This window comes from Ahaetulla prasina, chromosome 1 (genome assembly GCF_028640845.1).
Source record: "Ahaetulla prasina isolate Xishuangbanna chromosome 1, ASM2864084v1, whole genome shotgun sequence".
NCBI lineage: Eukaryota > Metazoa > Chordata > Lepidosauria > Squamata > Colubridae > Ahaetulla > Ahaetulla prasina.
In genome coordinates, this window is record NC_080539.1 from 241,679,317 (window position 1) to 241,707,023 (window position 27,707).

General features: G+C 37.9%; 1 protein-coding gene across 4 annotated transcripts in view; it reads left to right on the forward strand.

Annotated features, from left to right (window-relative positions):
• The first annotated feature begins 4,475 nt into the window (after positions 1 to 4,475).
• The window catches only part of DPP10 (dipeptidyl peptidase like 10), a 205,679-nt gene continuing 182,447 nt past the window's right edge, over positions 4,476 to 27,707 (forward strand). For 3 of the 4 annotated variants that reach the window (XM_058194384.1, XM_058194393.1, XM_058194401.1), the window contains exons 1-2: positions 4,476 to 4,544; positions 8,165 to 8,260. In XM_058194384.1, coding sequence (XP_058050367.1) covers positions 4,520 to 4,544; positions 8,165 to 8,260 — 121 coding nt within the window. In that variant the 5' untranslated portion in view covers positions 4,476 to 4,519. The remainder of the gene's footprint in view (positions 4,545 to 8,164; positions 8,261 to 27,707) is intronic. The other variant, XM_058194411.1, reaches the window with a different exon arrangement.

Here is a 27,707-nt window from a genome sequence, read left to right on the forward strand (position 1 = left end):
AGGTCAGAAGTCATGCTTTCCTATTGTGTATTGAGGATACAATTGCAGGTGCCTTAGTTACAGTTGCTATCAGAGGAGGGATTCACACTGAGAGTCTGAAAATAACTGGGAGAGTGGGGAGAGAGCAGAAAATCTTCTGTTTATACAGGTAGCAGGTGTACTGTAATATACAATCTGGCTTAATTGTTATCTTCATTCAGGTGTTCATCATTCATTATCTGGAGTGGTTCACTAACAAGCACCCCAAAGAGCCCAGCCAGCTGATGTTTCTTAAATGTCATTGACTGTGGCAGATGCTCATGAGTTCAGCAAGAACATCTGCATCTATGAAGTGCATTGGCTTCCACTTGAACCAGGTTCTATATTCATGTGGAAATCAAAGCGCATATAGTCATATGCGCTTTGGTGTAGTCAATGTTCACTCTCAACTAATCCTTATTGATTCTTCCCAAAGCTAACTGGGAAGATTATCTTCAAAAGATTTTTTGGCAGAAACCAACAGTAGAAAGATGAGGTTAGGAACAAGTATTTGACTTTTTGTGTCAACAGAACTCACAGAGAATAGCCAATGAATAGCATTTTAATGGGAAATGAATGCCTTGAAATGTATAGATATATGAGAAATAAGTTCTTTCCACTTATTATGCTCAACAATTAATACGGAGAAGTTTACTAAAATGGAATGCATGTACAGTTGGATTAGAGCCTGGGTATATAATTTTAAAATTGTTATGAATCTTTTGCATCACAATATTTAATATTGTGCAAATTTATTTTGCTTAATCTTGGATCAAAATCAGTCATGGAGAGAACTGCCTCAGGCTCATTTTTGAGAGTATTAATATGTAATCATTGATTCCATTTTCGTTTTCATTTATGTTTAGTTTGATTGCTTATATGAGTTTCAAAATTTGTAAATAGTTGCTTCTGAAATGACGTTGAAGGAAATGATATGTTAATAGAACAGATCATTCTGAAAATAAATGCCAACAGGAATCAAAAGCAACTTTTTAAAAATAATTGAAAGTAAAACAATCTGCATTTTTGCATCCAATTTGGATGATGGCAGATGTACAAGTTAAAGTCTGTGTAAAATGACTCCAGATGGCTGTGAAATTTTATTTTTTTCCAAATAGTCGTAGCTCGGTAAAGCAGGATATGTACTACTGATTTTCCCAAGTATATGCCAGTATTATTCCAAAGACCATTATTTGCTTTCAAAATTTGCTGGGACTGTTGTATCACCAATAGACTGCCATTTCCCACATGGTCTAAATTCATGAGTAGATTTCATTTCCATTCATGCACAAGGAGATTGTTGATGTCTGCCATATCCAGCTGCCAACTTCCTTTTAGCCTACACTGTCACACACAGTTCTGGGATTCCCCAACCCTCAGCAGTGTCTTTCTGGAAGTGGGAAAGAATTGTAAAGATTCTAATAGAATTATAAAGACCAAACATTTTAAACAGTCAGAGCATGTTCTCTTTTCCTTCCTTTATATAAGCACAAAAAAGGCAAAACTATTAAATTGCTCTTCATATAATAGATCTATGAGGCCACCACTGAGAGCCAGTACAGACTAAGGGTTAAAATGCAAAATCTGATTTTGGCTTTCCCTGTCCACAGCATACCTGTCAATTAATAACATTAGCATGATCATTATGTTTAATTCATAAATGTGTAAATGTTATTACATGTATATATATTATTAGACACATATCTTAAAATGTGAAGCTTCAGTCGCTCAAAACTCTGTTGATGTACTTTATGTACAGAAGCTATTTCTGCACAATGACACACCAAAGTGTGTGATTCAGGCAGTCAGCCCTGCTTTCTGAAGGTAGAATTATTCTTCTGTGATGTTATTCAGACTGAGTTAGACCAATAGGCCTCTTCAAGATGAGACATCCTATTGAGTCAGATCAAGATGTAAACATAAGAATAGTTATAATATATTTTGTTACTCAACCTTACGTTGCTACATTGAAAAGTGGAGTAAAAGTGCAAATTCTAGTTTATCTTTTACTATTTCTTTAAAAAAACAATCTTTCAGTGTTAAAATAGGAATTTTTTTTAATTTAATTTTGTCACAACAGAATATATAATCATCAACATAAACAATAAGCCATCATGAGAGAAAAAAAAGTATATATAAATAAAAGTATGCAACAACTTTGTTAATTTGATATAATGAAGGGAACAATAGGACAGGAACGGTAGGCACTTTGTGCTCTTATGCACACCCCTTATAGTCACTTATAGTCACTTGTAGTACACTTTCCTCTAGTACAGGGATACCAAACTCACATTGTGACAGCGGCGTCACATGATGTATCAGGACTTTTCCCCCTTTCACTAAACTGGGCATGGGCATGGCCAGTGCCACATCTGGCCCGCGGGCAGGGAGTTTGATAGCCCTGCTTTAGTAGAAGTACTTAAATGTGACAGCATTGCAGAAACAAGTCTTTCAGCACTGTTATTCAGAAATGTTGATGTTTAAAATAATAATGAAGTAATTCAGAAGCATGGGGATCATTTCATGTCAAGTGGTCTAGAGCTTCCAGCCCAACCATCACGGATTTTGATGAAATTTGGTGTGAACATGCATACACTTCCCCAAGGGACAATGGTAAAGTGTTACGTTTGCCAATGCAATACTTGCGGAGATGTAGTCATTTGTTTGACCCTATACTGCAGCCTCCGACAGTATGACTCTGAGATTTCGGCAACTTTGCGACATAATATTTCTGGCAATATATTATTGAGAGAAACAAATCTTGGCTATCTTGTACAACTTGTTGTGCTCTATTAAACAAAATAATATGAACATTCTCATGAGTGATCTCCATCTAGATAATTTGGAGCAAAGTTGGCCAAAAATGACTGTGGTGTGAAAAAAGGGTAAAGTTTGATTTCTTACATCTCTGGAAGGAAAGGTATGAGAAATGTGAAACTTTGTGAGTAATAACTTAGCAACACAAGGTTGTTGAATATAAAATTCTATTCTCCTACTGCTTTCCAATAATTCACAAATTGAGTGTAAAGGTGATGGTTTCTGTAAAAATGCCAAAAATAGGGTATTTACAGCCCACTTTTACAAAAAAAGACTTTCTGGAAACTCTGTTAAATCATTCTCATTAGAAAGAACATGTTTCAAGCCCTCTAAAAAGTAGGGTTGGTGTTTTATCTCTGACATATAAAGCCCTAAAAATAGGCACAAAGTTGAGGACATTGCTATGGCAGCGTCACATGCATTCTATTATTGTTTTGTCTTGTTTGTTTTATATAGATGTCATTATTACTATTATATTGCATTGGTCCATGGTGACATTGTCACTAACAGTTCAGGCACTTGACCCAGCAACCCCATCGCCAAAGGGGGCACACCTGATAGCCATGTAATACTAGCCATGAGTGGGTTTCTTGGTTCAGGATCCTAAGCCTATAATTTGGTTTCTTCCCTGAGGTTGCAAAGCCTTGTGTGGGTATCTGCCCAGTTCCCAAGCTGGCAATTGGGTAACTTATCCTAGGTTCCCAAGCCTAAAGTATCTTATATGGTTTCCAAGGTGAAACCATTATGCACAAAGTTTCACATTTCTCATACCTTTCCTTCCAGAGATATAAGAAGCCAAACTTTACCCATTTTTTACACCACAGTAATTTTCGGCCAACTTTGCTCCAAATTATCTAGATGGAGATCGCTCATGAGAATGTTTTTATTATTTTGTTTAATAGAGCACAACAAGTTGTACAAAATGGCCAAGTTTGGTTCTCTCAACAAAATATTGCCAGAGATATTATGTCTCAAAGTTGCCGAAACCTCAGAGTCATTGTTGAAGGCTACGGTATGGGGTCAAACAAATGGCTACATCTCCACAAGTATTGCATCGGCAAACATAACACTTTACCAATGTCCATTGGGACGTGTGTGCATGTTCACACCAAATTTCATCAAAATCCATGATGGTCGAGCTGGGCACTATTTTGAAATCAGACCACTTGACATGGAATGACCCATGGTATAGTTAAGGTAAAGAACATACAACTGAATATTCAAATATACTCTAGCTACTTTTGATACTGAATATGAAGTTTCATTTTCCTAATTATTTTTTAGAATCTATCTTATGTCCTGAGTTTAACTTCAATACATTAAAGTACCACCCACAATTTATACAATATCTGTACAATCAATCTGATTGTTTTCTGTGCATGCATGTGCTTATAAGAAATAGAAAGCTATAAAAATACCTGATTTTTTTAAAAACAAAAGTAAAAATGACATACCTTAAACAATAAAATGAACTGCTCTAATGGAAAATCACATAATCAACTCTAACATTGTGACTAAAGAATGCATATAATAATTTATTTTATGGTTCATATTTAATATGTAATCATAAAGCAAATTCCTTTTTTTTCCCCAGGAACTTGGAAGCAACAGCCCACCACAGAGGAACTGGAAAGGAATAGCAATTGCATTGCTGGTGATTCTAGTTGTATGTTCACTGATCACCATGTCTGTAATCCTTTTAACACCAGGTAGTAATAAAGCTTTATTACTTATTTGTTTTGAACATTTAAACTCTTAAATTGCTTGTATTCAGTCTAACAATAATATATGAATAGCTGAAATTTAGTGAGAGATATTGCCATGTAAGTTAGGAAATACCGTATGTTATAGTAATGATAAGCATGCTGTAGAATGTGGTAGGATAAAATGTTGACTGTTGAAGACTATTGATTATTGATTGACATTAGGAACTGGAACTGTCCATGTGTCCATAAATATTCCACATCTCATCATGCACAACCTATTCCCACACCTCAGATTTCTGTGATCGGAAACAAATCTAGAAGATACCTTAAATTTTGTTTGAAGGCATCTCTAAGACCATTACAAAGCAATGGTCAGGAAACTGTAATGCTATACTCAACATTGCCCAGTTGTAAATATGCAAAACAGTAAAGAAACGTAAATGACAGCAGACTGCCCTACATAGGGCGTGTCAGATTTTTCAGGTTTCAATTTCTGAACATTAGGGTTGCTCAAAAGTTGTGACATGCCTTGGGGATTGTAAAGATATTTTGGTTACTTTAATATAATTTAGATGTGCTTGGTAAGTAACTACATAAATCTCATAACCTTTAAACATTTTGTTTGTATCATTTATGCCATAGTGTTAGTATTTCAATTAAAGTAGTAAAGAAGGCTAAGAGATAGGTATAGTTAAAAGAGTTTTCCTCCTATCACTGAGTTCTATTACAGTGGCATCCATGGAAGAAGAGGCGAGGATCAATGTGGTAGTTTCAGCAGTATAACAAATTCACACCCATTTATACATCTGTGTGATATATTGTCAGAGTTTTGCAGAGTGACTAGTATTATGAGATAAACCCTGGAGCAAAAACACAGCACACAGAGCCTTTTAGATAATTAACAGTATTATATACAATGTAATATATACATACATATATGTGGTAGATACCTTATCATACAGCTACAGACACAAGGAGAGCAATGAGATACATGATGAGAGAGATACGCCTTCTAATGGTCATCTATATATAGACATTTCTTAAAATGGTACCAGTCTTTTGTGGACCCCATCAGAGTCTAAAACCAGCTATTCCAAATGTTGAATCATTCCCATTGCATCAGCTTTCAGTTGCCTCCGCTTACAACCTTACATCAGTATATAGCTATTTAATCTACATTACCTGACATTTATGGCTGGGCTTTGAATGTGCTGCTGTGATGGTCATTTTGAACTTTTGGACCCTGTTAACTGCTTCCCTATTAAATCCATTGTTGCTTATCCCATTTGGACAGTGGATAAGGGCATTTTGTCATAATTTTGTTTCATAGCAATGGGGAATTGAAAGTTCACTAATCAGTCCAATAGCACAGAGGTCTCCAACCTTTCTAGCTTTGTGGACCAGCGGGGGAGGGGAAGAGGGCATGGTTCCATGTGAGCAGTGAGTGCACACAGCTGCATTAACACAAGAAGCAGGCACTCCCGCACGCTGTTCACACTAATGGGGCTGCACACGTGTGCTTGTCTGCCCACTGTGTGCACTAGTGGAACTGAACACACATGTGTGCTCACTTGTTGCTTCTATGATCCGGTTCCAAACGGGCCATGGCCCGGGGTTGGGGAGTCCTGCAATAGCACAAGGAAGAGGAAACAAAGTATTTGAGCTTTGGTTGAAGTTTTCCTTCTTAAGCAATTGATAGAACAGAAAAGATAGACTTTTCTTCCTTTGCCCAAACAAATATAGTCAGGATTATTAGAGTATGGGCAAGTAAAAATAAACCTGAATTTTCCTATGTATAGGAAAGAAAGGATAAATGAAGGATGAAAATAAGTTTGAATTAGTAGTATTAAAATCACCTTATAGTTCTGGGAAGGTCAATAAACCCCAATTCCTATTATGTGGAGATCAGTAAAGTAATAAAAACAATATATCTTTTTCTTTCTTTTTAGGTACTAGATCTTTAATTATTTATTATTATATGCAGACTTAGAGCAGTTGGAATTGCTACAGACAATGAATAATGATTGGAATACTTAAAAAGTTTTCTTTTCTCAGTTGCCCTAAAATGTAGTTAAATTGCAATGAATAGAGTACAGGAGCATTTCGCACTTGTGATTTATAGCCACACTGGATGAATTTTTATATCACTAGCTTGAGAAAGCTGCTAGTAGCTGATTAATAGGTAAAAGTATTTTCTCTATGCACAGTGTTAGTTTTTCAGGGCTTTGTTACTTTTTGTTATTGTTATAAATGAAAACACAGATATTCTTTGAGAAGCAGTCCTGCAGATAACCAATCCTCTGCCATGTAGGGCTTTAGCAATAAGCAGCTATATTGAAACAATAAAATGAAATAAAAGTCAGTTTTTACAATACATTAGCTTCATATATACTGGATTAGATAAGACAAACATTGATTGTCATTGCATTAAACCTTCAATTAGATCAGCTGAATAAAGTATTCCACTGTAATAAAGTGTTAATAGTGATCAAATTCTGCTGGTTATCTATGCAACTATAGCTATGACAAACATTATTTCTAGAGTCTTTTTCCGATGATGTATGCATCTGGCTGCCCAGGGAACAGCATGTGGGAATTCTATAAAAGTCACAACATATTAAAATATTAACCAGTATGTTCTGCAAAGGGGATCCCACTTTCTCCCAGTTTCAGGGAAAAGCTTCATTATCTGTCTTCCAGTGTCCACTCTGTGCTTCTGATCTAAACTAAGAGAAGTTTGCATCTGATTTTGCCTCAGATCAGATCAAAGTCCACTTCCCCAGATTACCTGACTATGTTTCATATCTCTCCCATCAACTTTATTCATACAAAAGAGAACCTAAAGGTAAGAGAATGTAAAACCCCTACAGCCTTCCCAGGAAAAAAAATATTTTGAAAGAGTTATTCATTTTTCATTCTAATTTGCTTCAACATAGAACAGAAAATGGCCAAATACATCTTCTGAAAGTGGGACTCTTTAAGGCTTTGAAACTTTATATGAAACATCCTTGAGCTGTTGCAGGAATGTCAGGGATTTCCTGTCATTTTAACCAAGTTTTTATGCACAGGATAACCCCTTGTGTTTTTCTGCTAATTTGATCAGCAGTACACACCCAAAAATAAAGTTGTAAATTCTTGGTTTTACACATCAAAGAGTAATTGCATCCTCTCAACAACTGGTTCAACAAAATTCACACATCAGTCCGAAATCAGATATTGCTTTAATCATAAATAAACCACAGTAGCTGAATTCATCCCATATGTCTATCTAACATCAAATAAATTGTATTATGTTTTATATTACAACATTATTTTATTGCCTGAATTCAGTCACACATGTGATCTGTTCTATGCTAGCTTACTGTTGATCTTGAATCTAAGGCAAGGAACTTTAACTTGTTTGAATTATGGTCATAGGGTCCATGGGAATTTATCCTTTATAGATAGATAGATTGATTGATTGATTGATTGATTGATTGATATCCTTTTTCATGAACTAATGTACAAATAAACATCACTTGAAAACATGGAAGGGATATCAATATTTTAAGCAAAGATTTATATTTGAACTCTGTGCTTTAAAATTAATAGTTTTTTAATTAAAATATTGCTTTTTATTGCAGATGAACTGTCAAACTCTTCAGAAACAAGATTGTCTTTAGAAGATCTCTTCAGAAAAGAGTTTGTAGTTCACAATCCAGATGCCAAATGGATGAATGGTATGTTGGGTATGTTGGATATGTTGGACAAGCACTTTGAATAGAAAATACAAAAAGTGAATTATATTTTACCAATATACATATAACCAATCTACATTTAGAGAGTATGTTATAAACGTAGAATGCTGCTTATTAAATGCTGGACAGATTTAAGCTTTCTTGAATTAAGTCTTTATTTAATCATATTTAGGAAATCAACTGGCCTTATGTTAGTCATGTTTTCTCTGGGTAGATTCTAAGAAGGTTCAAGGCCAAACTCTTCATAGAGATAGTGATAATCAGCCTTTTAAGGTAGGCGAGGTCAAGAAATAGACAAGTATATATGTAGTTGTTAAGTAAATGTTGCCCTATTTTATGACCTTTCTTGCTACAGTTAATTGAATCGCTGCCATTATTAAATTAGTAATATGGTTTTAAGCAAATCTTGCTTCCTCATTGATTTTGCTTGTCAGAATGACCCCAGGACATTGCAAGCATCATAAATATGAATAAGTTGCCAAATGCCTGAATTTTTACCATGTGACTGTGGTATGCTGAAATGATTGTTGGTGTGAAAAATGGTTATAAGTCACTGTTTCCACTGCTGTAGTTGCTTTGAATGATCTCTAAACAATGGTTGTAAGATGACTACCTATACTCTCCTCCATCTCTCCTCCCATAATTACTCAACCCTGCAATGTAACTCTGATCCAAATTTTAATCCCCGATAGATTACAAGTAATAATATTTATTCAGTCTCCCGAACCAAACCAATCCTGTCAAGTAGTTCACATTTATCTTTTTCTTTTCTTTTAATTATTCCTTTCCCTATATCAATTCCTCACCTGGCCTTCCTCAGTACATTTAAATTCTGTAAAAAATGGCAATATTTACAAAACATTTTTTTGTTAGTGTACTTTTTTATGCCCCAGGGCAAAAAGCAATCTGAGAACCGAGAATAAATAAAAAAGAGAAGTGATTTACTGCAAAAAGAACCCCAAAAATGATTGAGAATAATATTTAGGCAACTAGAGAGCCTTGAATAAAATGCATAAATCAGAGAGGACATGTTATGTGAAACAATTGGGTATCTTTCATATAAACATGTTAAAGGTCATCAAGACTGTAGATTAAAAAAATGACTGATTACTTAACCTATAACTAGTGATAGGACTAAAAATAAGAGCTGCAAAGAAATGGCAGTGGAAATACAATGATACACTCATTCATAGTATAAGCTCTGCTATAATACCAATTTATAACGTTGACACTAAAATCATCAAAAATTATTGAATAATATTCATCACTCATTCTGCTAACAATTTCCATATTTCTTTTACTGACTCTTTAGTTACAATGATCATATATCTCTTTCTTCTCCATTTAGTGATCTTATAGTACCTACAATGTAATAGAAAACACATTGAGTTCTTTTAAAAAATCAGCTTTGATTTTATAGTTGTGTACAAGTATGATAAACAAATAATCTTACTAATGTTACTTTAATTTGTGGAATAGGTAAATGGATTTGATTATTCAAATCTGATACTTTTGAAATGATTCTTTTTATATGCTTTCTTCTTAATTTATGTTGCATTTACGGTATTAAAAACATGCATTTTATTGTATTCTAGTAATTATAAAGCAATAATAATTCACTAGGAACATTTTTAAAGGAAATTGTATATGAGTAAAAATAAGTGGAATGTTTTTCAATGAAAAGTATACCAGTTCAAAATACTTAATTTTTTGTTCAAAACACTGATGGTTTTCAAGTGTTAGTCTATACATGAAATGAATACATATGTAACCTCAATTTAAGACCATAATTTGGACAGGACCTTCTGATGTTAAGCAAGGTGATCATTAAGTGAGTTGAGCCCCATTTTAGTACCTTTTTTGCATGGTCATTAAGCAAATCACCATGTTTATTAAGTGACTCACATGGCTGTTAATCAAATTCATCTTCCCCAATTAACTTTGCTTGTTGGAAAGTGGCTGGGAATGTTGCAAATGGCAATCATGTGTCCGCAGGATGATGCATCCAATATAAATGCATGCTGATTGCCAAGAGTCCAAATTTTGATACATGACTCTTGGGCTGGTGTGATGGTTGTAAGTGCAAGAACCAATCATAAGTCACTTCTGGTGGTAACTTCAAGCAGTCACTAAATGAATGGTCATAAGTCAAGGACTAACTGTATGTGCTCTTAGTATATATATGTTTATTAATATAAACAGAAGTTTTGTACTTACAGAATTTGCTGAATTTAAGTATTTAAAAACTGAGACATATTTATCATAGTCCTCTCTCATGTTTGAATTAATACAGTTAATAATATTTCTAGATACCAGTATATGCTTTGTGCTCATCTAGAACTTGAAAATCAACCATCTCCATTTGGTGTCATAACAAGGAGGGGTTCCTAAGATTAGGGTACCGGTTAAATATTTTCAGTAAAGAACAACATGTTCAGATGAGCTGTAGAATTCCAGGCCAAACATACTTGTGGTTTCGTCTTCTTTAAATGAATGGAGTATTTATTTAAGCTTAAATAATACAAAAGAGTTAAGAATAAAAATACAAAAGGCAAAATGAAAATAGGACACAAATAAAAGCATTGTGAAGGGAAATTTCAGTGACTCATTCCCCCTCCCATTCTTTTCCCCCAACTCTAACTACTAATTAAATATTTATGCTATGTTTTAATATTTAATGTTAAACATTGAATTTTTTTTTGCTTATATCTATTTAAGTCATTTCACCTGTTGTTTTTAATTAGACTCTTGACTCTTCCTAGAAGTCATATTCTCCAATGTTTGAATCTGCCTTCCTGGATAATATAGAGGGGAGCCATTCTTATTAAATTTGGTTAAACTTCTGTTATGGGTATATCTTGTTACTTTTTCCATTGCTGCGTATTCAGAATGTAGGCATATGTATATGTATGTATCTATGTATCTGTGTATATATATACACATATCCAGATATATTTTTAGAATTTTGAATATTGTAATGTATTTCCTACAAATACCTTTGAGGGATTTTTGTGCATTAATACCACAGGTAACAAAATGTTCCTTTTTTAAGTTTCACATTTCCAAAATTCATTATTACATTATTTATGAAGCAATAAACCACCTATAATACGTTTTTTCCAATTTTCTCTCATATTATAGTTTGTAATGCTCATTTTCCCCTTCTTACCATTGTGATTACTTCTTTGAAATTTAGCAACTACTTTATCATATAATTTTTTATTTTGCGTCCATGCCATATTTCAGTAATAATTTGTAGATGTATCCCAATAAAGAATCTTTGTTCTGTATATATATATCTTTTTAATACTATCATCTTCTTAAAGTCCCTCCTTTTTTACGGTAACTTCTTCTTCTTCCAGCAATGTATAAATACGTTAACTATAATATATTCCTATCTTCATAAAGCAATTCTTGCTTTGTCTTTAATCTGTTTTCTGAATTTTTATTTATTTATTTGAATTTATATCCCGCCCTTCTCCGAAGACTCAGGGCGGCTTACATTGTGTAAGGCAATAGTCTCATCCATTTGTATATTATATACAAAGTCAACTTGTATTGCCCCCCCCCAACAATCTGGGTCCTCATTTTACCTACCTTATAAAGGATGGAAGGCTGAGCCAACCTTGGGCCTGGTAGGACTCGAACCTGCAGTAATTGTAATTGCAGGCAGCTGTGTTAATAACAGACTGCATTAGCCTGTTGAGCCACAAGAGGCCCTATCCCAATTTGGATGCAATGTAGTAGTATGAGTAATTAATTATTTCTTACTATGGTTATCCTTGAAGTAAAAAAGAATTTGTTGGTGGTACTAATAGAAAAATGTAATTTGCAGAAGATTCTAAATATTTAACCAACTTTGTCTTATAAATATATCCCTTCAAATTCCTTCCTTTGTTTTTTCTATCTATCATAAAACTGCATAAAGTCCATTTGTCTAGATAGCTCCTTCTATATTTGATGTTCTGTTACTTAGAGATTGTGCCTATTATGTTATCCAGGATCAACAGTCTGCTCAATAATATAATTTAAGGTTAGGAATTAAAAATCCACACTTTTAATGAGTCTTGTAAGATGAATCTTATTCTTGGTTTTTCTCACTCTATATGTGAATCTGTTAATTGCTCTTTGCTGTTCTACAAATTTTGCCTGATATTGCAGTCAGTGCCATTTGAAATAAGAGGTTAATCTTAGACAATATAGTCAATTTTATTGTTGTAATGAAACTGAAGAAACTTTTAAATTTTTCCACCTTTAAAAACCGTTTTTTATTTCTTTCTATAATTTATTATAACAGTTTGGAAATATGTCTTTGTTAAACCCTGTCAAATACAGTCTTAAATATTTCATTAGATCTTTTGCTATCTCACAGCCAGTCTCTTTCATTCACAAGTATTAGATTATTTTGAGTATGATGTTAACAACCGTTAATGTGATGTCATATATAACACAGGTCACTTGCAAAATCTAATATGTAGTGCATGATGTGTTATACGTCCATTGGCTTTTGTCCTTATCCAGTAAGAATAAGGGATGTATGCCTTGGTTCTTAATGAGTGAGTATTTATGAACAATGATATAATCAGAACATATCAATCTGGGGAATGATTTTTGGAATTAATGGTATTTGCCCTTGTTCACCCAACATGCTCAGCTAGGATCTATGACAACTCACCATGACAACTTGCCACAGCCTACTCACCATGGACAACTCGCCACAAGCAACTTGCCACAGGACATCTTGCTGAGGAGCAAGAGTTACACTAATACCAAAGAAATAGTGGAATAGAATCATTAAAGAAAGGATGCAAAAGGAGGGATAGAATTAAACGTGAATTGCAAAAATTAATCTTTTTTATTTTAAATAATTAAATAGAATTGTTAAATTGTCCCGCAGAAAGTTGTCCAATGCCAAATTGGCCATGGCGAGTTGTTCTGCAGAGAGTTGGCCATGGTAAGTTGTCCCATTCGGGTTTAACTATGCGAACATGGAGTTAATATAACATGGATATGTGGCTAAACATAGTAAGTAGGGGCTGATACCTAGGAAATCTCTGGGGTTAAATTAACCCTCTATAGTCAGGTACGCCTTCTGAACTGGGACAGTTTGTAGACAAAAAGATAAACTCCTAGGGAATTCCCTGTGTCTCTGTTCTCTGTTCTCCTTACATTCCTCTTTCCCATGAGTACATAGAGGAGGGTAAAACACAAGAAGAATAAAGCAGGTGAACCATCTATGCTTGCAGCACTGTACCTAGCTGAACACTAAACTGGAGAACTGAGAGGAAAGAGTATTGCTTCAAATATTCCACTGCCGGTTAAGGAAACCTTTCAACTCTCATACCACTTCTGAAGGCATGCACCTGATACTGATGAGAAAGAGAGAGAGCGGGAGGAAAGGAGGAAGAAGGAGGAGAAGGAGAAGGAGAGAGAGAGCATAGAGGTGTTATGAAACCCTAGTATATAATTACCATGCTCCCAGAAATTTCCCTGTGCAGACTGGTTGAAATAGTTACTAGAGAAAACATTCTTCCCTTTATGTATTTTTCCCACTATTCAAGAAGAGCATTATCAGCATCTCATAGATGGAACAAGCTCATTATATGGAGATGTAAGAATGAGTCTTCTTGGTTGTGGTGACTTTGCTTTGAAAAAAGTTATTCCCCTGAAAATCAGATATATTAACTATTTTTTGACCCTAGATACAGACCTGCTGTTTTATACTCACTCACCTCTGACAGTATCTTCAACCTAATGCTTCCTTTTATCTCCTACATGATTATTTACTAATGCCATTTGTAATTAGACTTTGTATTTATTTCCCTCCAATTTATTTATTATCTTGATTCTATTATGATATTGTATTTTATTACATTTTATTTATATTTTATCACTACCATCTGGATAGGAGACAGAATGTAAAACTTAAATAAAATAAAATTCTGGTCCTTCAAGAGGACTAGCATTAATTTTGCTGTTATCCCCTTAAACTTTTGTTCTGATTGGGATTGGAGTTTTGAGTAAGGAAGCATCAGCCTGCTTTATGGTGGTGGTAGGATAAGATGCTGATTCTCCTTTGATTAGGATATCTGCATCTTTTGCAAGTGGAATATGAAGATAAGTATTTACCCAAGGGAAAAAGTAAATTTAATCAGCAATGTTGTGTGATGACAGCCATTAAGATTTTAATGAGATAAATAAAAAAATACTTGTAGAACTTATTCACAAATATTTCTAAGTTTAGTTTTTAATGTTGATATTTTTTCTTTGTATATAAACAATAAAAGCATTTTATTTAAAACTAAATAACGCAACAACTTCTATTTTAAATTACATTTTGATTTAAAATTAAATTAGGAACAACTTCTGTTATAAAACGAATAGTCAGTTAATTTGCATGCATGCCAGTTCCCAGCCAAGAAAGCAAGATATAGGGATATTGCAGACAGCTAAAAAAACCTACTTTCTGGTGGGCCAATGCATGACAAGTATTGGAACACACCAGGGGTGAAATTCATTTACCTTCCTTACCAGTTCACAAATGTGCACGTGCCGTCATCCGTGCATGTGAAAAGCCTTCTATGCATGTGCAGAGGCTTAAAATCATCGCAAAAAAGCAATGTCATGACCTCCGTGCAGGTTGGTGGAGCCTCCTGCAGCCGCTGCTACCGGTTCGCCTGAGACTGATAGAATCGGCTGAATTTCACCCCTGGAACACACAATAGAGCATCAGGTCATGTACCTATAAATATATACATGAAAATATATATATATATATATATATATATACATATACATATACATATACATATATATATACAAAGACAAAATTGAGTTAGAAAATCAAGGAGTATATGAAATCCCATGCACCGCCTGCCCCACCACATACATTGGACAAACCAACAGAAGAATAAGTGCACGATTGAAGAACACAAGAACTCATTCAAAAAGAGGAACCAACTTCTTCCTGGTCCAACACTTTAAAGTCACAGGACATGATATTGACTTTAAAAAGACCATTTAAAAGAACTATTGCCAAAACTGAACACTTTAACAACAGAATAATCAGAGAAGCCATTGAGATAGAAAACGCCCACACAGCATGAACAAACGAGATGATACCTCCGCCTACCAGCCATTTGGAAACCTGCCCTTATTGACAAACGTGTCCCTAACACGAGGAATGACACCAGACCCACACTCACGAGGTCCACACAGGATGTCACCACCACATCCACCCAGAAAGCACACCCAAACCCACACTGATCATGAAGCACGACCAAGGACCAGAAGCCAGACCGCAGCTGCAACATTAGCCATTTCAAACCCCTCCAATCCATACATGCAGCAGACTGACACCCACTATGAAGATGTAGCACGACCACAAAGCCAAACAGCAGCAGTGCAGCTCACCAGCTCAAATCCCCTGCAACACAGACTAATCTGAGCACAACCAAGCCCCCACCCAAACAGGACACACCCCAGCCAATCAGAGCACAAAAACCCCATCCAATCAGAGCACAAAAACCCCATCCAATCAGAGCACAAAAACCCCATCCAATCAGAGCACAGCCAAGCTCCCACCCAATCAGTTCAAACCCCACTAGCAGTTAAAAGGAAGAAACAGCTGCAATCACACATTGCTCCCAGAAATTTCCCTGTGCAGACTGGTTGAAATAGTTACTAGAGAAAACATTCTTCCCTTTATGTATTTTTCCCACTATTCAAGAAGAGCATTATCAGCATCTCATAGATGGAACAAGCTCATTATATGGAGATGTAAGAATGAGTTTTCTTGGTTGTGGTGACTTTGCTTTGAAAAAAGTTATTCCCCTGAAAATCAGATATATTAACTATTTTTTGACCCTAGATACAGACCTGCTGTTTTAAACTCACTCACCTCTGACAGTATCTTCAACCTAATGCTTCCTTTTATCTCCTACATGATTATTTACTAATGCCATTTGTAATTAGACTTTGTATTTATTTCCCTCCAATTTATTTATTATCTTGATTCTATTATGATATTGTATTTTATTACATTTTAGGCTATATTTTTATGCAGAAATATTGAACATTCAAAAATAGTTCACAAATCTTTAAACACCATCAAACACACACACACACACATACACACACACACACACACACCTTTATACACACACACACACACACACACACACACACACACACACACACCCACACACACGCATATACATATACATATATATATATATATATATATATACAAAGACAAAATTGAGTTAGAAAATCAAGGAATATATGAAATCCCATGCACCGCCTGCCCCACCACATACATTGGACAAACAAACAGAAGAATAAGTGCACGCATTGAAGAACACAAGAACTCAGTCAAAAAAGAGGAACCAACTTCTTCCCTGGTCCAACACCTTAAAGCCACAGGACACGATATTGACTTTAAAAAGACCAGAACTATTGCCAAAACTGAACACTTTAACAACAGAATAATCAGAGAAGCCATCGAGATAGAAAAACGCCCACACAGCATGAATAAACGAGATGATACCTCCCGCCTACCAGCCATTTGGAAACCCGCCCTTATTGACAAACGAGTCCCTAACACGAGGAATGACACCAGACCCACACTCACGAGATCCACACAGGATGTCACCACCACACATCCACCCAGAAAGCAGACCCAAACCCACACTGATCATGAAGCACGACCAAGGACCAGAAGCCAGACTGCAGCTGCAACATTAGCCATTTCAAACCCCTCCAATCCATACATGCAGCAGACAGACACCCACTATGAAGATGTAGCACAACCACAAACACGAAGCCAAACAACAGCAATGCAGCTCACCAGCTTAAATCCCCCTGCAACACAGACTAATCTGAGCACAACCAAGCCCCCACCCAAACAGGACACACCCCCAGCCAATCAGAGCACAAAAAAACCCCATCCAATCAGAGCACAGCCAAGCTCCCACCCAATCAGTTCAAACCCCCACTAGCAGTTAAAAAGGAAGAACAGCTGCAATAACACATTGCTCCCAGAAGCACGAAGCTGAAGCCTGAAGATGACGAATGAGACTTCGTCGAAACGTCGCCAAGACACTTCCAATTTTACGCGGGAGAAAACCCGAATAACCAAAGACCTACATACACACACACACACACACACACACACACACATGATTTGTATAAACATACAATACATACATAGTTGTTTATACAAATGATAATGGAAGAGTCATTTAGATGAATACAAACATAATATATTCTATTATACATTTAAGAGATATTCATTCTTAATAATATTGCCTGATAATTAATAACATTAGTATTTTAACTACACCCCAGACATTATTATCCCAACCAATGCCCAAAAGAGCTTTAGATTGAAACAGTCTTAATTTTTATCCAATTCCTCTCTTTTCCTCTCTTGCTGATCAAACATACACAAATATTTTCACAAGTGTTTTGCAGGTGTTGCTGCCTAATATCCTGAACAAGTAATATTGAAAGTCTGGCTCTGCATATTCAATCTCCAGAGAGCAAGTTAATGGGATGTCTGGATTGTGGTCTGTATCTTTTTATGCTTTAATTAAATTCCATCAGATCATCCCATGTTCACTAATGTGATTCTGGAAAGAGACATAGATATATGCCAAACCTTTGAAGTTGTTAAATGAGGATGCATCTACTTTTACTAGTATTGATTTTTAACATTTAATAAAAAGCGAAAATTTAAAATGCTGTCAGTAAGCGATACAAAACGTTTGAAATTAAGACCACAATGAAAGATAAGGATGGAATATCCAGGCAAGTGGAAACAGACATTACTAAGCTTTGCACTGAATAATGAGCTATTAAAATGGTTATCAGAAGACTTAAATTTATAAAAGGGCTAGACTATTTAAAGAGTACAGAAAATTTCATCTGATAGTATATTACAACCATTGCTTTGGAAAACTTATATATAATGGATCCAATACTTCATCCGGAAACCAAATGACATATACTGTATGTGATGATATCATCACACAAAAGCCACCCTTACATTTTTCACCCCAATATCTGATTCTAATATGTATCATTGCAGCATTTGGATGATAATATTGCCAAATGTTTCATCAATTGCCTCCTCTTGTTCCTTTTGCATAACCATGCAGGAGTTCTACTGTTTCTCCGCCAGTTGTTCAAGTGCCTGGTCTGTTTTGATGCTATTGAAATTCATTTGAGAAATCACCAGAAGGCAGGGCAAGAAAAAAAATGGATGGAAACTAAGGAGAGAAGCAACTTAGAACTAAAGAGAAATTTCCTTAGAACAATTAACCAGTGGAATGTTTTCCCTTCAGAAGTTGTAGCTACTCCATCACTGGAGGCTTTTAAGAAGACACTGGTCAGCCACTTGAAATAGTATAGTGCCTCCTACTGAAGCAGGAGGATGACTAGAAAACCTCCAAGATCCCTTGTTATTATATGTTCTATGAGAGTATAAACTCTTCATTTTGAAATCAATATCCTATAATACAAGTGGCTTTTAATTTATTTGCCAATGATTTATTTGCAAATATCTCCAGGCTACCTCTACTAAGGTGCTTAGATGCTTTTCATTAAACAATAAAAAGTCATAAAACCAAACCCATTTATATTATTAAATTTAAATGCCACCCATCTCCCTTTCCAAAGCATAACTTTCTATGCCAGCTACAGTTTTCAACAAATCATCAAGGATAGCTCTACATAAAGGAAATTGCAGCTGTCTCAGGGAAAGTATATTTTTTTAAAGTTGTTCTTCCAACTTTTGAACAAAGTTTTTTTATATATATTTACAAGATAATTTGGTATTGCAGTCTTCACAATAAAGGTAGTTCTAAAGCACATCAGAGCCTATGGTAAGCATTGACTCAATCGGGAGTGTTCCTGCCTCTGTATCAGTGCACTGCTAGAATTACCTTGCAAAAAATTGAGGTATGCTTTCCAAATCAAACATGAGCACTTGAGCATAACATGGAAAATGGTACTATGGAAGTGAAGCATAAAACTTGCCCTGAGGTCACTTTGACAGTGAGGGAAGATTAATAGAGGGCAACGTCACCATTTTTGCCTTCTTGTAGAAGCATTTAGAGGTAACATTGAAAAAGAAATGCAGGATTTGCTAACTAAATCAAATGGCTTGATTTTGGTATTGTCCTCCCACTTGGCCAAGGTTCTTTTTTTATTTTTAAATAAAAATATTTTTATTTTATTTTATTCTTTTATATGAGCCGAGGTGGCACAGTGGTTAGAGTGCAGTACTGCAGGCTACTTCTGCTGACTGCCAGTTACCTGCAATTTGGCAGTTCAAATCTCACCAGGCTCAAGGTTGACTCAGCCTTCCATCCTTCCCAGGTGGGTAAAATGAGGACCCAGATTGTTGGGGGCAATATGCTGACTCTGTAAATCGCTTACAATGGGCTGTAAAGTACCGTAAAGTGGCATATAAGTCTAAGTGATATTGCTAAGTGCTATTTCTATCCTCCAGGGGGAGGGCCTTCTCTGTGGGGGCTCCTACCCTATGGAACGAGCTTCCCCCTGGACTTCGACAACTACCTGACCTTAGGACCTTCCACCGCAAACTTAAAACCTACTTATTTCGTCTTGCTGGACTCGCTTAAATTTTAAAATTATCAAATTGATTTTATGGGTTTTAATCTTTTTGTCAATTTTATAGGGAAATATTTTATCTAAAGTAGCCATATTGAATAGGTTTTTTAAGGGTTGTTTTTAGCTTTGTATGTGTTGTTTTTTCCTGTATTTTATCCTGGCTGTACACCGCCCTGAGTCCTTCGGGAGAAGGGCGGTCTATAAATTAAAATATTCTATTCTATTCTATTCTATGTGCTGTTTTTCTTTTCTTTCTTTAAAAAAAAATGTAATCACCCCAAGTCATTGGAGGCAGACCACCACTAAAGATTAACAAACTAACAAATAAAGAAACATCAACTTAGTTCTGGGAAAGAAGAGGTGTTAATTATTTAAATTTAGTAGCTGGAGCAGTGGGGTTGTGCAGTGAGGCCGAACAAACAGTTGTGGCTGATTGGTACCAGAGTGCTGGCTCCTGCAGCAGGCAATCTATGCTGTAGTTGGTTGCTATGGGTGTGGAGGGGGTGTTTCCCTTTCTTTTCCCGCCTTTTTCTTCTGTGTGCCCTGTGTGCTCTGTGATTTACCACATGGTGCTCCTGTTCGCCTATCTAGTTTGCTGTATATGTAGTTGTAAAATATATTTATTTATATAAAATTACAAGTTCGTGTCAGCATCTCTGATTCCATTTAGACACTTGCTGTGCCATTCCCTGACTAGAGGGGCTGAATAAGAAACTTAAAATAATCCTGATTTGATTATTTTTGATGGGGTGCGATGGCTTAGTGGTTAATTTATTTATTTATTTATTAATCATATTTATATACCGCCCTATCTCCCGAAGGACTCAGGGCGGTTTACAGGCACTTAAAAAACACATAAACACATAAATACAATATAAAAACAATTAAAAAACTTATTCTATAAGCCCGTTATTAAAATATAAAACAAAAACCCAATTAAAACCCATAAATTTAAAATCTAGCCCAGTCCTGCACAATTAAATAGGTATGTTTTAAGCCCGCGGAAGGTCCAAGGTCCGAAGCTGACGAAGTCCGGGGTAGTTCGCTCCAGAGGGTGGGAGCCCCACAGAGAAGGCCCTTCCTGGGCGCCGCCAGGCGACATTGCCTCGCTGACGGCACCCTAAGGAGACCCTCTCTATGAGAGCGCACGGGTCGGTGAGAGGTATTCGGTAGCAGTAGGCGGTCCCAGAATAACCCGCCCAATGCCATGGAGCGCTTTAAAGGTGGTCACCAAAACCTTGAAGCGCACCCGAAGGCCACAGGTAGCCAGTGCAGTCTGCGCAGGATGGTGTCGCGCGGGAGCCACGAGGGCTCCATCTATCACCCGCGCAGCCGCATTCTGACTAACTGCAGCCCCCGGATGCCCTTCAAGGGGAGCCCCATGTAGAGAGCATTCCAGTAATCCAGGCGAGACGCCACGAAAAGGCAGTGACCGTGCATAGGGCATCCCGTCCAGAAAGGGCGAACTGGCGTACCAGGCGAACCTGGTAGAACGCTTCCTGGAGACGGCCACAAATGATCTTCTAGAGACAGCCGCTCATCCAGGAGGACGCCTGTTGCGAACCTCTCCATCGGGGCCACTGACTCGCCACCGATGGTCAGCCGCGATTTAGCTGACTGTACCGGGATGCCGGCATCCACAGCCACTCTGTCTTGGAGGGATTGAGCTTGAGCCTGTTTCTCCCCATCCAGACCCGTACGGCCTCCAGACACCGGGACAGCACTTCGATAGCTTCGTTGGGGTGGTCCGGCGTAGAAAAGTACAGCTGGGTGTCATCCGCATACAGCTGGTACTTCACACCGAAACCACTGATGATCTCACCCAGCGGCTTCATGTAGATGTTAAACAGAAGGGGCGAGAGGATCGACCCCTGCGGCACCCCACAAGTGAGGCGCCTCGGGGCCGACCTCTGCCCCCCTGTCAACACCGACTGCGACCGGTCGGAGAGATAGGAGGAGAACCACCGATAAACGGTGCCTCCCACTCCCAATCCCTCCAACCGGCGCAGCAGGATACCATGGTCGATGGTATCGAAAGCCGCTGAGAGGTCTAATAGGACCAGGACAGAGGAACAACCCTATCCCTGGCCCTCCAGAGATCATCCACCAACGCGACCAAAGCCGCTCCGTTGTAACCGGGCCGGAAACCGACTGAACGGGTCTAGATAGACAGTTTCATCCAGGTGTAAGGGAAACTGATATGCCACCATACTCTCTACAACCTTCGCCGCGGAGTGAAGGTTGGAGACCGGACGATAATTACCTAAAACAGCCGGGTCCAGGGAAGGCTTCTTAAGGAGGGGCCTCACCACCGCCTCTTTCAAGGCGGCCGGGAAGACGCCCTCCACCAAAGAAGCGATCGTAATCGCCTGGAGCCAGCCTCGTGTCACCTCCCGAGTGGCCAGCACCAGCCAGGAGTTAAAGATGCTGAATTGTCAGCTAGAGAGCTGACAGCCTGGGTTTGAGACTCGAGCTCTTTGTAATGGGGGGGAAGGTCCCATTTTTGTCCCAAATGAAACTAAACATTTAACTAAATGTTAAAAAGTTATGATGTTTATGTAGTTACTTACCAAGCACATCTGAATTATATTAAAGTAACCAAAATATCTTTACAATTCCCCAAGGCATGTCAGAATGTTTGAGCACTCCTAATGTTTGGAAATTGAAAGTTTAAAAATTTGACACACCTTACACCCAGTTCCTGCCCACCTAGCAGTTTGAAAGCATGCAAGTATGAGTAGGTTAATAGGTCTATAAATTAAAATATTCTATTCTATTCTATTCTATGTTGTTTTTTCCTGTATTTTATCCTGGCTGTACACCGCCCTAAGTCCTTCGGGAGAAGGGCGGTCTATAAATTAAAATATTCTATTCTATTCTATTCTATGTGTTGTTTTTCTTTTCTTTCTTAAAAAAAAATGTAATCACCCCAAGTCATTGGAGGCAGACCACCACTAAAGATTAACAAACTAACAAATAAAGAAACATCAATTTAGTTCTGGGAAAGAAGAGGTGTTAATTATTTAAATTTAGTAGCTGGAGCAGTGGGGTTGTGCAGTGAGGCCGAACAAACAGTTGTGGCTGATTGGTACCAGAGTGCTGGCTCCTGCAGCAGGCAATCTATGCTGTAGTTGGTTGCTATGGGAGGGGGTGGAGGGGGTGTTTCCCTTTCTTTTCCCGCCTTTTTCTTCTGTGTGCCCTGTGTGCTCTGTGATTTACCACATGGTGCTCCTGTTCGCCTATCTAGTTTGCTGTATATGTAGTTGTAAAATATATTTATTTATATAAAATTACAAGTTCGTGTCAGCATCTCTGATTCCATTTAGACACTTGCTGTGCCATTCCCTGACTAGAGGGGCTGAATAAGAAACTTAAAATAATCCTGATTTGATTATTTTTGATGGGGTGCGATGGCTTAGTGGTTAATTTATTTATTTATTTATTAATCATATTTATATACCGCCCTATCTCCCGAAGGACTCAGGGCGGTTTACAGGCACTTAAAAAACACATAAACACATAAATACAATATAAAAACAATTAAAAAACTTATTCTATAAGCCCGTTATTAAAATATAAAACAAAAACCCAATTAAAAACCATAAATTAAAATCTAGCCCAGTCCTGCACAATTAAATAGGTATGTTTTAAGCCCAGCGGAAGGTCCAAGGTCCAAAGCTGACGAAGTCCGGGGTAGTTCGTTCCAGAGGGTGGGAGCCCCACAGAAGGCCCTTCCCGTGGGCGCCGCCAGGCGACATTGCCTCGTTGACGGCACCCTGAGGAGACCCTCTCTATGAGAGCGCACGGGTCGGTAGCAGTAGGCGGTCCCGTAAATAACCCGGCCCAATGCCATGGAGCGCTTTAAAGGTGGTCACCAAAACCTTGAAGCGCACCCGGAAGGCCACAGGTAGCCAGTGCAGTCTGCGCAGGATGGGTGTCATCACGGGGAGCCACGAGGGCTCCATCTATCACCCGCAGCCGCATTCTGGACTAACTGCAGCCTCCGGATGCCCTTCAAGGGAGCCCCATGTAGAGAGCATTGCAGTAATCCAGGCGAGGCGTCACGAGTGCGTGGTGACCGTGCATAGGGCATCCCGGTCCAGAAAGGCGCAACTGGCGTACCAGGCGAACCTGGTAGAACGCTCTCCTGGAGCGGCCGTCAAATGATCTTCTAGAGACAGCCGCTCATCCAGGAGGACGCCTGTTGCGAACCCTCCATCGGGGCCACTGACTCGCCACCGATGGTCAGCCGCGAATTTAGCTGACTGTACCGGGATGCCGGCATCCACAGCCACTCTGTCTTGGCGGGATTGAGCTTGAGCCTGTTTCTCCCCATCCAGACCCGTACGGCCTCCAGACACCGGGACAGCACTTCGATAGCTTCGTTGGGGTGGTCCGGTGTAGAAAAGTACAGCTGGGTGTCATCCGCATACAGCTGGTACTTCACACCGAAACCACTGATGATCTCACCCAGCGGCTTCATGTAGATGTTAAACAGTAGGGGCGAGAGGATCGACCCCTGCGGCACCCCACAAGTGAGGCGCCTTGGGGCCGACCTCTGCCCCTGTCAACACCGACTGCGACCGGTCGGAGAGATAGGAGGAGAACCACCGATAAACGGTGCCTCCCACTCCCAATCCCTCCAACCGGCGCAGCAGGATACCATGGTCGATGGTATCGAAAGCCGCTGAGAGGTCTAATAGGACCAGGGCAGAGAAACAACCCCTATCCCTGGCCCTCCAGAGATCATCCACCAACGCGACCAAAGCCGTCTCCGTGCTGTAACCGGGCCGGAAACCGGACTGGAACGGGTCTAGATAGACAGTTTCATCCAGGTGTAAGGGAAACTGATATGCCACCATACTCTCTACAACCTTCGCCGCGGAGTGAAGGTTGGAGACCGGACGATAATTACCTAAAACAGCCGGGTCCAGGGAAGGCTTCTTTCAAGGCGGCCGGGAAGACGCCCTCCACCAAAGAAGCGATCGTAATCGCCTGGAGCCAGCCTCGTGTCACCTCCCGAGTGGCCAGCACCAGCCAGGAGTTAAAGATGCTGAATTGTCAGCTAGAGAGCTGACAGCCTGGGTTTGAGACTCGAGCTCTTTGTAATGGGGGGGGAAGGTCCCATTTTTGTCCCAAATGAAACTAAACATTTAACTAAATGTTAAAAAGTTATGATGTTTATGTAGTTACTTACCAAGCACATCTGAACTATATTAAAGTAACCAAAATATCTTTACAATTCCCCAAGGCATGTCAGAATGTTTGAGCACTCCTAATGTTTGGAAATTGAAAGTTTAAAAATTTGACACACCTTACACCCAGTTCCTGCCCACCTAGCAGTTTGAAAGCATGCAAGTATGAGTAGGTTAATAGGTATCACTTCAGTTGTAAGGTAACAGTATTCTGTGTGCCTTTGGCATATAGTCATGCTGGCCCCATCACTACAGAAAAGTCTTGGAAACTAATCAAGGAGAGAAGCAACTTAGAACTAAGGAGAAATTTCCTGACAGTTAGAACAATTAATAAGTGGAACAACTTGACTGCAGAAGTTGTGAATGCTCCAACACTGGAAATTTTTAAGAAAATGTTGGATAACCATCTGTCTGAGATGGTGTAGGGTTTCCTGCCTGGGCAGGGGGTTGGACTAGAAGACCTCCAAGGTCCCTTCCAACTCTGTTATTCTAATCTATTCTTTGCATAATGCTGGCTCCCTCGGCCAAGAAACGGAGATGAGCATTGTGCCCTAGAATTGGACACAACTGACAGGGAAACCTTTACCTTTACCTTTTGATTCTCTTTAGTTAAGAAGGGACAGAAAAAAGCTTTTTGAGACTTTCAAGACTCAGTTTTCCTGACAGAACAACAGAGTTCTGGTAATCTTTGTGGTGTCTACATCAAATTTGTTTACATCAAATTTGCAGACAACACCAAGCTATCATGAATAACAACACTCCAGAAGATAGGCTTAAGATACAGAAGGATTTTGACAGATTTGAACATTGGGCGTTATCTAACAAAATGAAATTCAATGGTGAAAAAAGTAAGGTTCTACATTTAGGCAAGAAAAACAAAATGCACAGGTACAGTATATGTGGTACCTTGCTCAATAGTGGTGATTGTGAGAGAGATCTTGGAGTCCTAGTGGACAATCACTTAAATATGAGCCAGCAGTGTGCTGCAGCTGCCGAAAAAGCCAACACATTGAAACTCTAGAAAGAGTGAAGAAAAGAGCAACAAAGATGATTAGGGAACTCAAGGGTAAAACACATAAAGAACGGTTGCTGGAACTGGATATGTCTAGTCTTATGAAAAGAAGGACTAGGGGTGACATGACAGCAGTGTTCCCATATCTCAGGGGTTGCCACAAAGAAGAGGGAGTCAAGCTATTCTTCAAAGCACCTGAAGACAGGACAAGAAGCAATAGGTTGTTGTGAATGTTCAAACACTGGAATTTTTAAAGAAGAAATTAGATAACCATTTGTCTGAAGCAGTATAGGGCTTCCTGTCTAAGCAGGGGGTTGGACTAGAAGACCTCAAAGGTCCCTTCCAACTCTGTTATTCTATTCTATTCTATTCTATTCTATTCTATTCTATTCTATTCTATTCTATTCTATTTTCTGGTTTGGCCTACTTCAAAGAGCTGACATGTCCAGAAGCAACTTGTTCTGACAGCAGAACAACCAGACGGTGGATAAGCTATAAGAGAAGATAATGTAGGTAATGGAATTGTGGCTTTCATCTAGAAAAAAATGTTGTAATTTTCCTTATGGTATAAAACCCATATAATGCACTGTTGGAAATTTACTATGGAAAATATAGGCTGAAATATACTTTCCCCAGGGAGCTACTCTATTTAAAATAATAGATTTTATGCAAGAGTTATACTTTTTGTTCTTTGCAGTAGTTTTTGTGATAGTTTTTCCAGATGCAGCTTGTAAATTAGTCTTCCTTTTTTGTTGGTCATTTTGCATCTTTCCAACAAAATTGGAGAATCCTCTTCCCTACTTCCACTATTACCTTAATTTGTAAAATGAAGGGAGGGTTGAATTGCTTTAAATAACTATGTGTGAAGGATTTCAGACATTTGATGTTTGCCTCTCCTCACACCAAACAACATTACATCAAGCCTAATCATTTTGTAAGTGAACAGGAAAATGTTTTATAACCTTGCAAAATGTTGCTCATATTCTGAAAAAGTTGCCCATAAGCAGTGTTTTAAAAATAAAATCACAATGCATTTTTTTCATTTTATTGAGTTGGAATTACAGATTCCATCCTCAAATTGTTTTTGTGTTGCTATCAGTTTTGATGGCTCACTCTGCAATAAACACTTTAGAATTGGATCTACCATCCAATGAATAGATTCATATTCAACTTCACTGAAATTATATTAAGAATTATATATATAAAAATAAATTAAAATGTTTCCCTGCCCACATTCATTTCCATCATTATAACTTCTGCTGCTTCTATTTTTTTCCACATTTTGGAATTTTGGAATATGAATTTTACTAACTAATGTTTAACATAAAAGTATCTTTTCTCAGAGTATGCAAAACAGTTTTTATTTCATCTTTTATGTTTTAATGTCAATTGTTACTTTTAATTATGATCCAATGGTATTGTCAGCAGAGGAAATTAATTTGTTCAACAAGATAATTTATGACTAAATTAGAATTCAAATAATCAAACCAATAATTAAAATAAACCCTAATTGAAAATGAATTCATAATTGGAGACAGAGCTATCTGAGAAATGAACAGTCCAGGACTAAGAAGTGAAGAAAATA